The sequence below is a fragment of the Chelon labrosus genome (assembly GCF_963514085.1).
Source record: "Chelon labrosus genome assembly, chromosome: 7".
Taxonomy (NCBI): Eukaryota; Metazoa; Chordata; class Actinopteri; order Mugiliformes; family Mugilidae; genus Chelon; species Chelon labrosus.
The window spans coordinates 23,074,842-23,091,304 of record NC_140343.1 but is presented as its reverse complement, the minus strand read 5'-3'; the positions used below and the strand labels follow the sequence as shown (position 1 = coordinate 23,091,304).

General features: G+C 41.8%; 1 protein-coding gene across 1 annotated transcript in view; it reads right to left on the bottom strand.

The window, feature by feature from the left end:
• Nucleotides 1–184: 184 nt before the first annotated feature.
• The window catches only part of gng12b (guanine nucleotide binding protein (G protein), gamma 12b), a 28,535-nt gene continuing 12,256 nt past the window's right edge, over nt 185–16,463 (bottom strand). Inside the window, exons 2-3 of the mRNA XM_084548655.1 lie at nt 2,591–2,712; nt 185–2,500 (exon numbers count right to left, since the gene is read on the bottom strand). Coding sequence (XP_084404781.1) covers nt 2,375–2,500; nt 2,591–2,683 — 219 coding nt within the window. The 5' untranslated portion in view covers nt 2,684–2,712 and the 3' untranslated portion in view covers nt 185–2,374. The remainder of the gene's footprint in view (nt 2,501–2,590; nt 2,713–16,463) is intronic.

Here is a 16,463-nt window from a genome sequence, read left to right as displayed (position 1 = left end):
TTTTAAGCAGCGAAACACTCTATTGTGTTTCCTAGCTAACAGCTAACGTTGACCAGTTGCTGTTTGGCGCTAGGCTGTTATGATGGAGGTTTTATACGCCTGCTGTGACTAAAAACAAGTCTAGTGAGAGCTGCAAGACTGAATTGAAATTTATAAATGTGTTGAGTGCCAAAAATGCATTTCCTTACTTACGTCTCTCAGTGACAGGATAAGCACAGTCAATCCAGCCTCCTTCAGCCTCATACACACCATCTACTTAGACGTCTTCTGTCTTTTCGTCATTGCAGTGATTTCATTAAAATAGCATTTATTAGTTTCAACTCCAACACATTCCGCTGGAATCCAGTTGCCATTGTTTGAAGTACACAAAGAAACTCAACACAGCAACACCAGCAACTAGCACTTACGCAGTGTAAATACAGAAGGACTCTACTCAAACTTAAACCGCAATGTTAAAGCTGCAGATCAGTACAACAAAACAATGAGCTAAAAGATACTAAGTTGGTCTGTAAAGATGGAGAAACTGCAAAATCAGACAGTAATTTCCACCACAGTACACAAGACCCTCTTTCCACTGTACAAACTGTCATTTGACCCATTGTTTATATGAAAGTGTTCAATTAGTGTAACTTTAAAATATATAAATCAAGACATTTTACTGTACATAAAATCTGCATAATTACAACAAATTGCTTAAGTAAAATATTCTAACATAGCGAATAAGTTATCTCATTTTCCCGTAAGGTATTATTTGGAAAGAAAAAAAGAGTAATATAAATTACTTGATTTCTATGTTTATTTGGATTTACCACAAATGGTAAAGGCAGAAGATGACAGTAACAATCATATGTGAGAAACCACAGACACCATAACTGTTTGCTGTAACACAAACCTATAATCACTAATAATAAAAAATAATAATAAAATAAATGCATTATTAACCCAAACAACACATTCAATTTTAATTCCAAAAGCTGAATCATGTCGCAAAATGTAAAGGTGAGAATCAGCACAATCCTGTAGAGTACAGTTACAAGCAAGCACATTCTACATAAACGTATATGCTACAACATTTATGGACTTATAGCAATGAATTACTGAACACAAGTCACTTTGAAATATCATGTCATACACAGAGCTAAAGCCTATAGTAAGACATATACACTCTAAATTCACTTAAAGGGCCGGCATCGTTCACAGTATTAGACAACAGCACTTGTGTGACCAAAAGGTAGTCAAGAGGTTGAAGAAGGATCACTTCATTTATAAGGCCCTGGCTGGTAAAATTGCAAAACTAGCATCTCATGTCTTCGCATGAGCACAATTCATAAACGGCATGAAGATACAGCCACGTCAACGTGATAGAATCAAAGGTTTAGAGCGTCTGCAAACACGGAATGTTTCAAACTCATAACAGTCATAGTGTTAAGAGGTTTCACAGCGCCTGAACAGACCCGTAAGAAGCCTCAACTCTGCAGACGAAGAGAAAGACTGGATCTGATCAGATGGCACAGATTTAGTGTTGAATTATTTATTTTTTTTGTTTTCATGCAATAGAGGTTGTATATCTGTAAAGATAATTTTAGAAAAAGGACTAACTCGTCTGCAAATTACAGTGTTAATTGGTCTGGACAGATGTTTTATATACTGTGCATTAAACGCAGGAGAAACAGTCTGGTATATGGAAATGTATAGATGTATAGACGTTTGTCTTTGGAATGTTAAACGCGTCAGCACAATGCAAAAGAAACATTTTGAAGACAATATATAATGAAGTAAAGCAGGAGCTGTGCATTGGTGGCAATGGCCCTTCACCCATTCCATCTGTCCTCCTTTGATGGACGGCACAGTTTACTCGTCCAACGGCAGGATATCATTATCTTGGGAGCTCATTATCAGTAGAACGCAAACTACAACAACTGTTTCCTCAAGCAAGCCTGATGAAAGTAAGAGGTGAAAGCAGAAAGTCTAAATCTGATTGGTCTAGTCATTAAGGGGGCTTGTTTATGCATGCTGTGATAATTATAGAGTCATCAGCTCTCCCATTCATGGCACAGCTCCTTTCAGGCTGAGGTCTGTGGCCTTGCAGATCTTGCCAGATTACAGCGTAGAGAAACAAAAGTCAACACTTTTAATCATCTTTGTTTAAGCTAAAGCTTTGATCCGAGGCCACAGCGTCAGACTTCTTGCCTGGTCTTTGGTGTCACTACGATCTGACTGAAAGGCAGAAGGGTCTGCATTCCTTATCAAACAGCAGCAGGCATGTGAAAACTTTAAGGGGTACACTGACCTTAAGGCAGGTTGTGGGTATTACTATCAGGACTTTTACACAAAAAGAATCAAAATCAAAGGTAGCAAGATTCCCGGTGTTCCTCTACAAAACGGTGCAAGGCTTCTTGTCTTTGAAAGGGTTTTCTGAAGCGGGGATGCCCATGAGCAGCGGGTCATTCTTTGCATGCTCTCCACAGTAGCGCATCAGGTCCGAAGAAGCCTTGGAAACCTGCAATGAAATCAGTCAACACACGGCATGAATGTAAAACAAAGAAAGAGTTGGTGGCGATGGTGGGAATAACTCCAAATGAAGACGCACTTTTATCCTTTCGATGCTGGCCTCCATTCTCAGCTGCTGCACCGTCCGCCTGGCCTGAGCTATGCTACTAGAGCTCTGCATTTTTGACGACATCGCAGTTTTGGGGACAGCTGTGCATAAACCTGTGTCAGAAAGAAACACGCTTAGTGCATGTACATTTAATTACTGTAGAGATGCAGTTGGCATTTGCACAAAGGAAACCAGCAAAACCACACTGTAATGAACCGGCTCCAATACTGACTGGCAACAAGATGTTCCCAAGGGATTAAAGAATCGACACAAAGGTCAGGCTGCTGCTATAAATACAGTTGAGGTCATTACTGCCTTTATGCAAAGTCAGCCAAATCAGCAACTGAGCTGATGAAAAGATTTGATGTTGTAAATGGGTGATATTAAGAAGGACATCAACAACTCTTTCCTTATCTATCTTGAGAGCTGTTTGCAGTGTATCCAATGTACCTGTTCTGCCAAGATTAGTATTTACAAGTACAATATGAAAGATCAAGGTGTTATTAGAACACAAAATCCACTATGAGGGATGCAGGTCGTTTGGAAGCTATGACACTCCAGACAGAGATGGATATCAGGAGATGCCAAACTGGGCTTAACTTGGTCGAGTTAAGAGCGTGGATTGGTGTGAGAGAAACTCTTTGTTAAGGCAGATAAAACGTTTTTTGTGCATGACGGATATGGGTCTATTACAGATATTTCAGTTTTGTTCTGCACATACATCTATCCATGTTTAAGCCACAGCGTAGAGCTTGAATTTCATGGATAATTCAATTTCAATTTTAAAAAAGTCCCACACTATAGCTTTAAATTGCCAAAATGGAAAATTATCCCCCAATGTAAGGGTATGTGGAGACGACACACAAGCTAGCCAGACATAGGAAATCAGTAAAGCTTAAATAATATACTGTTGTTTCTGAGGTGGCCGTTGTCATTTTGAAGACGTTGCTTATTGCCGGCAGATTCTAATAGTTTCAGTGAGTTTTGAGTTCAGTTTCATAGTCTGGATGGACAATTTCAGTGTTTCGCCACAGACACAAAAATTCAGATTTAAACACTTGGAAAAGCAACAGCATCTGCCAAAAACAGATTTTAGTCTAATTAGTCTGGACATGGAGTGCATCTGAAACCTCACATGCCATTTGCCAGGGTAATTGCTACACGTGCTGTAGGTTAACCAGAAATTCTAGTACTGTTTCTGCGACATCAACATCCTTATTTAACAGCTGAAACTAAATCTACATAAAACAAAAACTTAAAGCTACTGACTGTCTTCAGACTATATATAATATTCAGCATTTACAAGAAAGTTTCCAGCCACACTAGCACCTCTGTGAAAAGTCAAGCGATTATTACAGGATTAAAGGATCGATCACAAGGAAACCATAGAACAGAATACCAGACATCTCCTACTATTCACATTGTAGGAGCAGTTATGAAATTCCACGGGACCAACGTCACCTGCTGGTGGTACAACAGGAAATGTGAGGGACTCACTACCAAGTAACAACCTGCATGGATTTACGTGCCACTGCAATCCATTTAATCAGTACTGAGATAGAGTTGAGCATGTAGCATGAGCAGCATTGCACAATATGACAGTGTACAGTACCTAAAAAGTGAAGTTACTAAGACAGTGAAACAGAAATAGCATCTCAAGAACCGTGTAACTTCTCAGAAGTAGAAGCAGTTGACTTAATTTGGAACTGATTCAATGTGCGTAAAAGCTGTGACCCAACCTAACGGACTACTGTTTCACAATTCCCACTTCCAGGATACAATGGTTTGCTTTTACCGCTTCATTACGTCACTCTCTGAACCACTCGAAGTAGGCTGCACAACTTGTCTTTTCAACATTTCCCTCCGGGTACAACTCAAAAAGGGAAGCAGCTTTTGAGAAATTCCTGGCTCCTGGCTGTTTTGTGCACAAACATAATTTCTTGGAATTGTTTGAACAATTTACAGCTTCTGATGCAACGGTGGTAAAACATTTAGTATTCAAGTTTATAGTACAACTCAGGACAGGACATGCATACTCTGCTGAGCAACAAATGGCAACTCCCCTGTGTCCGCAACAACCGTTCAGCTCTGATAATTTGCAGCTTTTGCTCCTGGAAAAAAAATAAAGACAACACAGTGGAAAGTGGCTCTGCAGGACTGACAGAAATAATGTTTGGCATGTGATGCAGTAAATATTTGCTCTGCGCTCTGGTCCCGGATATTATAGAGGAGTGGGACATGATGGAAAGGAAGGGAGATGACACATGGGATACTGCAGAAGTTAATGCAAAAAGAAGACATGAGCATGCAACCCTCTGGTGCCCCCCACCCACTCCCTTCCGCTTCCTCCACAGGAAGCAGTATCGCCACACACAGTCTAAATGATTAAATATGGGGTGGAGGCTTTAAAAATAGCCGCTACACACAGAGAGTGGTAACCAAGGAAAAAGAAGTAGCTGCTATAACAAGAATGGAAAAACAGATTTGACTGCTTTCCTAGAAACTGCACTCGGGAATGGATTTGCTGACATGTGCAATATTGAGCTTATTTATTGTTAGGCAAGTAGATACATTCTGCTGTCGTAGGTTTTGCTGTCTTGACCTGCGCACTCATTGTCCCAAGGAGCTTAACACTTCATGTCGTGCCTGTCTTGTCAACACAGCTGTAGTTTCAAGGATCCCAGCTGCATGAGCCAGGCATGAGTAGACGTTGAAGAAGGGATGTCTGCGTCACTGCAGGGCTAGTAATACCCACCCGAACGTCTGCAATCTGTGTGACGCTGGCTGCTGCTAGACAGCACTGAAAGCAGAACTGGCCGGACCTGTAACCTCGAATCACTTGATCATAGTTGATGCTTAGAACTTGTCCAACTATTAGATTTAATTAACCAACATTCACGCTGAAAATATTTACGCCCCCTTTCATCTTGCCACAGAATATCAGAGTGCACAAATACCTTCCCTGTCCTTGCATGATCGGTATGTTCGAGAAATGCTTCAGTTGAAGAGTTACCTTTCCTGTATGTTCAGTAGCTGGCAGAACATTCTGCACTATGATACAGTGCCCTTCAATTAAAAATGATGAACAAATTAAAATTTTCCAAGAACACAAGAGTACAGCTCCAAGTCCTGTGAGAAGAAAGCTTTCGAGTTGTATCTTAGAACACACAAAAGGACAAATAAGGACACGATACGGAGATGACTCCAGTCTGATCAAAGACTAGTAGCGCTGCATTCTTCAGATACATGAAACATGATTTATAGTGCAGCAGTATAGCTTTGCAAAAAGATTTGCTTTCCAGCACAGTCACCTCACTTCAACCCTGCCGAACTTTTCCTCTACGGAGGCACATGAGGACTGAGAAAGATAAACAACTGACATCCCTAAAAAGCTCTTTGGAAGACTGTCAAATTTTTACAGTCCATATTCATGCAGCCTGAGTGCATGCTGTCAATAAAACCAAAGGGGGCAGACACGCACATCGATGACACACCGATGACACACCGATCAGCCACAACATTAAAACCACTGACAGGGGAAGTAAATAACATTGACCATCATGTGACAATTCGATGTTCTGCTGGGAAACTTTTAGACCTGGCATTTATGTGGATGTTACTTAGACATGTACCACCCACCTAGACCAGACCAGGCACCCCGACCCCATAGCAATGACACTCCTTGATGGCAGCAGCCATCCCCAGCAGGATGCAGCCTGACACAGACACACACACATGATCTAGGAAGAACTAAAAAAAACATGAAAAACAGCACAAGGTGTTGACCTGGCCTTCAACTCACTAGATCTCAAACTGATCAAGTATCTGTGGGATGCACTGGAACAAGCCTGATCCACAGAGGCTCCTCCCCTCAACCCACAGGACCCAAAATCCCCCACTAACAACATTCTGTTGCCAGACACCACGGGACAAACTCAGAAGGCCCATGTCCATTCTGCAATGAGTCAGAACTATTTTGGAGGCACAAAGGAGACCTACACAATATTAAGAAGGTGGTCATAATGTTATGCCTGACTAGTGTATGTGGAATATTGTCTGCAATCTAACAGAGGTGGACAGATTCACACACAGTTCCAGCTGGTTTGACTGATCACACAGACTCTGCTCTGCAGCTCCTCTCATTTGAAAAGTAATTAGAAAAGACACCAAAAGAATCCTGAACCAGCCCGACTCTACTTTTATTCACTCATTCATTCATCTTCTGTAACCGCTTGTCCTGTGAAGGGTCCCGGAGTCTGCTGGAGCCTATCCCAGCTGTCATCGGGCGAGAGGCGGGGTACACCCTGGACAGGTCGCCAGTCTATCACAGGGCTAACTCTACCTTTATCTGCAAAACAAAGTTAAAAACCGCCCAATCCTGATCTGGCAGCACTGATGCATGTCTAACAAACAGACATTACAGTGGTATTGGCAAGGAGTCCTTTAATATTTAATTGTTGAAACCACTACTATAATACATGCAACCAATCTGCCCTGCAAAGACCAACTTATACAAAATCTGAAGCCGCTGAGGGAAAACATAAAAATCCATTTAAAGCTATTACCTAAATGCATTTTTAGTTTTGAAACCAGACCGCAGTCAAACAAATGCAGTAGAGGGAAGAGAGTCTTCATTACGCTAAAACAAACACAAACAAGCAGGGAGCATTTATCACTACAGGGCGTGTGATTTTTAGTGTGTGCAATGAGCCTTTAAGATCCTACTCGCCCAAAGAATGTCTGCAATTCCCTCAGCTGTGGTGTGTCTGTCTGCATCTAGCGTGCGTGCTTGTGTGTGGTGGATATAAACATGTGGCACACTGAAAGCATTGACAAAAATATATTTGAAGTCTTACAGCAGAGATGTTTCTTTGATGTGGCTGCAGGGCTTTGCACAGGTGGGCTCTCACAGCGCCAGCACAGAGGTCCTGCAGAGTTTATGACAGCAGCTTTTGCCCTGTGGTATGTAACACTACGCACTGATGAGATCTGCTGCCTGAACAAGTACTCGGATAACACTAGATTCAAATCAGCTACATCCCAACATGAAGTCATGCATTACTTTCTGCTGGGAAGTTGGTCTTGCTTTCAGGTTGTATAAAATAATGCATAATTGAAGTAATTAAGTATGAAACATTAGAAAAAGAAAACAATTAGCCACAAATCAGCAGATCTTTTGGTGGTTCAAGTTAGACGGCTAATGGAAGCAAACAGTGTGAGCAGAGCAGTTGCAAGTTGACACAAGATAAACTAAAATCACACTTTCACACTTTCAGGCCATAGACAAGAGGTTCACTATACCAAAAAGTTCTGGGTTGAACTTGCACGAGAATGCAGAAATACAGTCAATCAACTCCTGGTGGTGACGGTTTGTATCTCGTACTGTTCGGAACATCCTGCATCCTGATAGATGAATACCACGTACATTCTGAACCAAAGCTTGAACTACGGCAGCTGACTTCCAAACGCACTGTTCTATGATTATAGTATTCTGCTGTTATCTGTTATCTACATAGTATATATGTAATTCATAGTGTATTATTTAAAATTCACCAATTAAAACATAAACTTCAACAACTGTGCATTTATTGCATTCACAGTGACAACACAAACAGACCATGGAAGATTTGTTTCAAAGCTCAGAGAGGTGTCATTCAGTATCTGACAAAAGAGAAGCCAGGCTTCACGCTGCAGCCTAAATGATTAGTTATCAGCTGCCCAGTTCCACAAATGTTGGGCCATGGGACCCAGTGCAGCTCCGTTATCTGTCCATTACTCTGCTAAACTGCCTGGCAAAAACATCAACACCAGCAGGCTCCACAGTCGGCTCTTAGGTCAGGATCTGTGGCTGCCTCTACAATAAGCTCCGAGGCTTAGGCACATTTGAGAGGCACGGTGACAATGCAGACAGGCTATCAGTATTGTGCCACACACAACGGCTATTTGTGCATTGTGTCGAGCAGAGGCAACCGGGGACGGGAGTCCAGAGCTTTTACAAGTTTAACTGCGCCCTCATGAGTGCTAATCTCAGACAGCCTGATGCTATCTGTGAGCCAGACTGTCCAGTCAGGCGTGCAGAGGAAAAGAGACAGCGGCTTCCAAAAGAGAAACAAACACACAGTGTCTACACTGAGTTTTGGTGGAGACGCACTATGTGACTAATGCTATAACATTCCAATCTGTACAGGAACACCATCGATTACAAGCTTTGATGGTGACAAATACATTTTGAAGCTTTGAAGACCTGTGTGAAGTCTACCGCCGTGACAAGAAACACAGGAGGCGTTGGTATTAGTGCTGCAGACTAAAACAAGATAGGAGGGTTCCAAGTCACTGAGTCACAGGCTTTGGGTTTCTCTCTGGGCCTCTCAATTCAATGTACACCTTTCCCCTGAGCTCTGTAGCAGCATGCAACACCTTTGCTGAAGGTGAGGTCAGCCGTGGGACAACACATTCTCACTCCAGTTTCTGTCATCCTGTCCTTTCTTCCCACCTGGGGCCCATGTGCAGAAAAACTGGTTCCTTTGAGAGTGTGTGTGTGTGTATGGTCGCAGCCTGCAGTCAGTCACAGGCGTTTATAAAGTTCAAAGCTTTGAGTAATGTGCTTCTGATTCCCTGAGAAATAAGTTCATCTACAGCCCTTCATACACACCCTGTGGAGAGGTATAGTGAATAACATTCATGGATTAGGGCTCTCTTTGAAGTTTTGGCGACTTTTCTTTCATGTGCTTGGAAATCAGTAGAAGACAAGCAACTAGAAAGCCCCAAACCAGGTGCTGCTCTCTTCTACTACACATGATCATGCATGTGCTCAGTTTCCTCCCTGCTTTGCTTTGCTTGTTCTCCAAAAAAAAAAACATTGATTTGTTTTTAGGAGATATTGCCTTTATCCGAAACATGCAACACAGAAAAGAAGCAACAGACTCACACAAAGAAGCGCACCCAGCATGTCTGCAGCTACACGGGGACAGCCAGATGCAACGCAGTGCACCACCAGCTGCTTCTGTTAATAAAGAAATGCTGTCATACAGATGAATATGGATACGGGTTATCATGCAAACCCGTTGCATGAAGAAATTAAAATGGGATTGCAATAAAACACCTTCATGGGCTACCGAAGACTGACTTTAAATTCTTTGGTGATCACATGATTCTTCCCCTTGGCACCACCGTTTATTGCTTTGATTAAAAACCTCAGCACTGAGCTAACAAATGTTAGCATGCTAACACACTGATGGTGACTATGATAAATCTTATAGGCGCCAGCATGTAGGTCAGATGACCGCCTCACAAAGTCACTAGCGTGGTTGAAGACCCAGCAGCACAACAAATGAAAAACAAATCCCCATCGTCCCCGCTATGGACGTGTTCTGCATTTATGGACGTGGGAAAATGTGCTTTTTGTTCCAGGGGATTTGCAAGTGACCGCACAGAAAAAAAAAAAATGAATGCAAGACTGAGAGGAAGCATTGCATCTTTTTGGAGCTTCCCCATGCTTCTGCGTTTTGTGGGGCACATAGCTCAAGCACATTAGCTTCCCTCTCAGCTCTCTAGCCGGCTAAGAGCATCTGAAACTTCTACCAGCTAACGACCTGATGGCATTGCAAACACGAAATGGAAAAAAAAATGAAACTATTATTTTGCTGGGTTTGTGACCCTTAGTAAAAAAATATATTCACTCTTTTTTTTTAAGAGCTGCGCTTGTGTGCAGCTTCTACTTTGGCAAACATAGTGCAAATAATGAACCTGCACCTTCTGCCACAACTCATGTGACAGAATATGAGCAAAAATTTGTTTTTGTGTATCTGACATCTGCAATCCCAAAAAGTACAAAAAACAAAAAAAAAAAAAAAAGAGATAAAAAATAACGTGTCAGCTTTGCACATACTTGGACTTTGTGTAGTTAGATATCTGGCTTGTCATGGAATATCTCAGCAAATAAGAGTTAGAGAACATTGCAGTATTATAAATTCCTGGACACCATAATATAAGACAGATAATGATTATGGTTAATTTCAAAGGCATGTGCAAGGTCTAAAGTCCTATATGGATCAGCAAGGTTTCAGAACTTTGTCTAAGAAGTGGGGTCTGATGGGTTATTTCTGTCTCTTTCCAGACTTGATTATCTTCACTTAGATATTTGAAATGCCAAATAACTCTACTGTCAACACTACAAATCCTCTAAAGACAAGGAGAACTGTCTCGGTCCCAGGGGAATAGCGCACACGGCTCCAAGAAAGAGCCCTCAGGGCACGGATGAGTGTAACAGTTAATGAACCCTTAGTAATCCCTGTCTGCTCCCTGATTTGACGCCGTGTGAACCGTCACGCTGCCTGTCTTTGCCTTATCTCGCTGCACACCAACTCAGAGACAATAGAGCCGCAAAAAGTGGCTCCACAGGCAGAGGCTAGAGATCTGCTTTTGTTGTCTTTTGGTGAAAACCTGCAAACGTGACGGATATTACACATAAATGAGTGACTCTGTATGGCAGCATGTGCATCTGTGATTGTGAATGTTCTGCATGCAAGGTGGTCCAGGCGGCTATTTCCTGGTGAGTGGGAGACATGAAAGCAGGGAGATTTTTATGGCGCTGATATCACTGCAAAAAATGCACTAGGCTGTCTCCACCCTATCATGGGAGAAAAACTCCCACTAAAAAAAAAACACTCTCAGCAATAGGCTGCATTCGTTGAAATCCCCCAAGGAGGGAAAAGTGAGCAGGATGGAAAAAAAAGAGCCCACTCTCTCCCACCAATACTTCCTGGAGCCTGGGGCAGTCCTGGATCTGCACGGGTCTCCCCGACAACTGAGCTTTGTCTAGACAGAAACCAATGCTCCGCTCACCGGATAGGAATTCAGTAAGCCCACAGCCCTTCATTCTCACACCACCTTTAGCTTGCTGCTCTCACATGGCACCGAGCAACCAAGTCACAGCTCTCATTGTTACAATAATCCAGCATTTACACTCCCAGCTAACTGCACCATCCTGCCATTCAAAAGTAAAACAGAGAGCGGTGCATGTGGCTTAACAGGGTGTTTTCTGCATACAAAAATCAGCCCTTTTTACTTTAACATGCTGAATAAAATTCCCTTCATTCCATCCTTGCAGCACACCCTGAGCCACTCATCACGTTCTACTTCACATCAAGATTCAAAACCAGTAATATGGGCTGGAAACAGCGGCACGTGAAGGGCATGGAGAACTAAATGGCGTGTCAGTCCAAGTGGACAACATGCTTGCCTTTCTTTTCCGACATGGTCCGTTGCTTGAGGATAAACATCGCCAACTCTTCCTCCCCCGTCTTACATTAGACAAAGCTGACGTTTTCAAGACATTCCTCCAAGGTTATTAACAGTCTCACCTATTCCCCAATTCCCCACACTCACGTGCCTAACTAGCCGAAACCTACCACACACTCATCTCTTTGCATGTACAGTGTGCTAAGGTTTCTTTGTGTTCTTTTATTCATTCTGTCTCAAGTGAAGTTTCATGCATCATGTCACTCACTGCTGGCTATCAGGACTAAACCTTGCTACTACTTGTTTTACTACTGAAATAATTTGTCCTGCACCTCTGTCACAACACTGCTGTCTACAAGAACATGCAGTCACAAGCACCACTTTGTCTGCTTAGTTTTGACAACAAAAAGTCTAAAGGATTTTAGCAGTGCTAATGCAATAAATAAACTGTAACCAGTTGAAAGACGGTCTTTGAAATTATTACATTACCTTTACATTACAGTTCCTACAAATAAAATGTACCATTAAAGCTATAAATGTCATTTCATAAAAGCTGGAAATAGTGAATCATAAGTCTACTTATTTCAACATCTGTGTGCAAACCAATGCCAACTATGAACGCAGACAGCAGTTGTGCACATAATTACATTCATACTGCATAGGTATGCACTGGTCTTCTACACAGACGAGGTATGATGCTCCTCAAATGTAATAAAGAAAAACACCAAGCAAAAATGTCTGGGGCTGAAGAAGTAAGCCAATGCTCAAGCACAGAAAACTGCAGTTCCTCAAATGGCCACTAGAGGCTGAATAAAATGAGTCAATCCCCATAGACCATAGCCCTCCATGTCAAAATGCCAAACTTTATAGCAGAAAAACTAATTAAAATTTGTCCGTTACAAAAACAAACAAAACTTTTTACATTTTTTACATAACCCACCCTTTTAAAATGTTTTAAAAATTATACATGCATTTTTACAGTTACACAGTTTGCTAGCTAGCTAAGACTTCCGGGAATCCTATCCAGCTGATAAAAATCACATAGGCCCTTCTGTTTCTGAACAGCTAGCTGTGAAGTTGTGCTTTTTAGATACAGGATTCTCCAGTATATAGTAACAGCTGGTTACAGACTGGACTGTAGCCAAGTCTCAATGATGGGGTGTGTCAAACGCCTGCAGCCTGAGTCTGTTGCTTCCTGTTTTGTCAAAGCAGAAATGATCATGACTTCTGGAGAATTTGGAAAGATTTCTCAAAGAGACTCTAAAGTTAGCCGCGTGTGCTTGGAATTATTTACTGATGAATAGAAAAATCGTCACACAGCCCCTCCTCAAAACGAGCATTGACGTGCTTGCAGTGCACAAAGTTTGCACAATCACACATTTTCCCTCTGAGATCCTGGCCAGTACTTTGAATGAATACAGCGTTATAATGCTCCAAAAGTGCATGAGTAAAAAAGGCTCAGTCACATCATCTGAATGCTCCAGACTAGGTTTCAGTGTCATATCATGCAGGGTGACTGAGGTCATGCAGAGTCTTGCTCTAAAATTTCTCAGTTTGGATCATAAGCATTTCTAAAACTACACATTTCTGCCCTGAAAGAGCAGGTCTTTGTGACCTCACAGCACATAAATGTTCTCTCTCATGTAAATGATTTCCTGCTACTTGATACCATGTAATCAAAAGTCTTGGTCTAACTTTCATTGTCAGATGACGTTGGATTTCTCTAATTGTGCCCCATCATTATTGCATATAGTTCTTACGGCATTAGTTCAGTTACAGTTTTTTTGCATCTTCAGTAGACTGTAAGCACAACACAAAGGTGGAGATCCAGCTAGCTCTGGCCCCTATGAAACAGTGTTTCATATTAAAAGACCAGCAAATGAGACTCGATTTCATGTCAATTAACTTATAACATATGCTACTCCTGTCTGCTACCAAATAGCAGTCACATGATAAACCCTAAAGAACCATAAAAGTTCCTGTTGTGCACACTTATTGTACATAGTTGGTGTCTTTGTAACAGACCTTCTGCAAATTGCCGGATACTTCACGTGACGTTTGGTACGAACTCAGTAGCGTGAGAAATTGGTGCTGGTGGACCCACAGTGGATTCACTCACTTTAACACAATGCTGCTTTGTTTATCAGCAAGATGTTCTAACATTAGCTATAGCAGTGTTGCATACCAATGTTAAAGTATTCTGACACCAAATACACTTCTAGTAACTTCTATGTCATTTTTTATGTTTTTGCAATGCAAACCGATGGCTTCTCATTTTAATTTAAGTTTGCCCTGCAGGATTTAAAGTGAAGTATCTGTATTGCCTGTTGGTGGTAATGCATTTAGAGAACATGCATACATGCAAGACTCGAATGCAGCTCAACAGGAAAATGATTCTTCATGACAGAAGTGAAATATGCAAACACATCACTGACTGCATAGAGTCTGAATTGTTGGGAAATGAGAGTAGTCTTGTGGTTTTTGTAGTTAAAGAGGTTGATTTAATCAGCGCATGCACAGTACTGAGAGAAGGTGGTGGTAGGTGATAGGGAGACTTCTACCCTGCTGCCACCTGACTGCTTATCACGACGAACAAAAGACAGAGAGAGTGAGACAGAAGAAGGGGGAGGCATGGGAAAAAAAACACAGCCATCTGACCTCAGTAACAGAAATGACTGCCCCCACCTCCCTCTTCTCCTTCCTGTGAACTTTGCAGAACCCCCAGAGCTGAGTGAGCACTAAACTGGACGTAATGAGCAGCCGCGGGGGAGGCAAAGGAGAAGGCTTGAGGAGGACTGCTGGGTGGACACTGTGCTCAAAGCGTCCTTATAGGGAAGCTGCACAAGTGGTTGCAGCTTTTCTCTCATGACATCTCCCTGTCAGGAAGTCATCTGATCGTAAGCCTGTGGTCCTGACGCACTGGTAATCTGCCCTTTGGCCCTACATGTTATTACCGAGCGAGTTTGCATACACAGCGAGCCAAGCGATTCAGGGCAATGAAACAGGTATTATTAACCGAGAAGGAATTCCAGACATCTACCTCACCCAGCTCTGCACAAGGGTCACTGCAGGCAAAGTGCACACTTCCAAGAATACGGGAAAGTTTCATGTGCTTTCCTGCTGAATGCAATCATTAGTTTTAGAATGATATTTGGTGAAATGCATGCATTTAAAATGTTTAGGTGTAAATGTTAAAGGGAAGTTAAGGTTCTTGAAAAATTCTTAAAATTTCACTAAAAAGCCAAAAGATTGTGGATAAAATTCATAATCATCTGTGCTTCAGTATGATCTTCAGACAGAGAACGTTCCTTTTACTCAACCACTTGTACTTTTATGACACCTCGCAAGACGTAACTTGCTCGCAAGACATAACTTAGTTATTGCAGAATATTAAAAACATGTGAACTGATTATAAAACACGATGCACTTTAGCCATGCTAGCAGAATCCTACTAGCATCTGCTACACTTTGTTATTTTACTGCTAAATAGTTACTAGCATGTTTGCAATGTAAACTAAGAACCATGTTAAAGCTGTCACTGCAAGGATGTTAGCTACATTATTTCTAATTAAACCTGCAATAACTGTAATAACTAATAATATCACTGCCTTCTGAGTTAATATGGTATAATCATTAGCAAACAGCTGCTTATTCACACATCCTGACCATTATCATTTACTATCAGTTGATGTCACTGTCAACCTGATGGATGGCAGTCTAATACACACTCTTTTAGCTCTGTTTTTGGTCTCTACACCAAGTCCTAAGGGACATATCAGGCTCTTTAGCTGCTAAATGCTCCACTATACACTGAGTATAACTGTGCCGGTCTGCTGTTTACTGCTGAGATGGTATTCCACAGCCATTTCACTGAAAACAGCTGCCTGCCTTAAAGGTGCAGTTTGGACAGGTAAACAAGGAGGTGAAACTCACCATAAATGATCACAGTATCGTTTGATGCCCTGTTTTAAAGTTAATCATTGTCATTGCACAGGTCCTTCCAGTTTCATTTCTATGCAAAATAATATAAGATAATGCTTTAAATTTATATTTGTGCAGCAGAGCAAAATGAGAAAAGAGCACGGGGGAGAATGTAACTGTCTCTGTTCAGTCAAGGCTAGAGCACAGTCCATCAGGTTGCGACACTGGTGCAAAACCAAACACTGTATGTCCTGAGTGGTGTGATCACTCATGCACATAGGCACATGTTAAGCTCATGTCAGCAGGATGCTTAGAAGCATATGAGCGACAACACGTGATACTGACAGCACTGAGTTAAAATACAGACAAATGCATGCACTTTTGCAAAGAAGTAATGCTGCACATTATGTTTGTATTTATTATAATACAAGGGTGTGCCAGCGTGCACAGTGTTAAATCCACTCACAGGATTTGCAGGATTTCACAAATTTAATGTCAGCTGGTCTGTCTGTTTCTCAAGGGCCACGTGTCCTAACCCGCTGTGTCTCTGTCTAGACATAAAACACAGAACCTTCTCTCCTGAAATGACCAGTAGAACGTCGTCTGACAATGAAAGTTAGACCAAGACTTTTGATTACATGGTATCAAGTAGCAGGAAATCATTTACATGAGAGAGAACATTTATGCGCCGTGAGGTCACAAA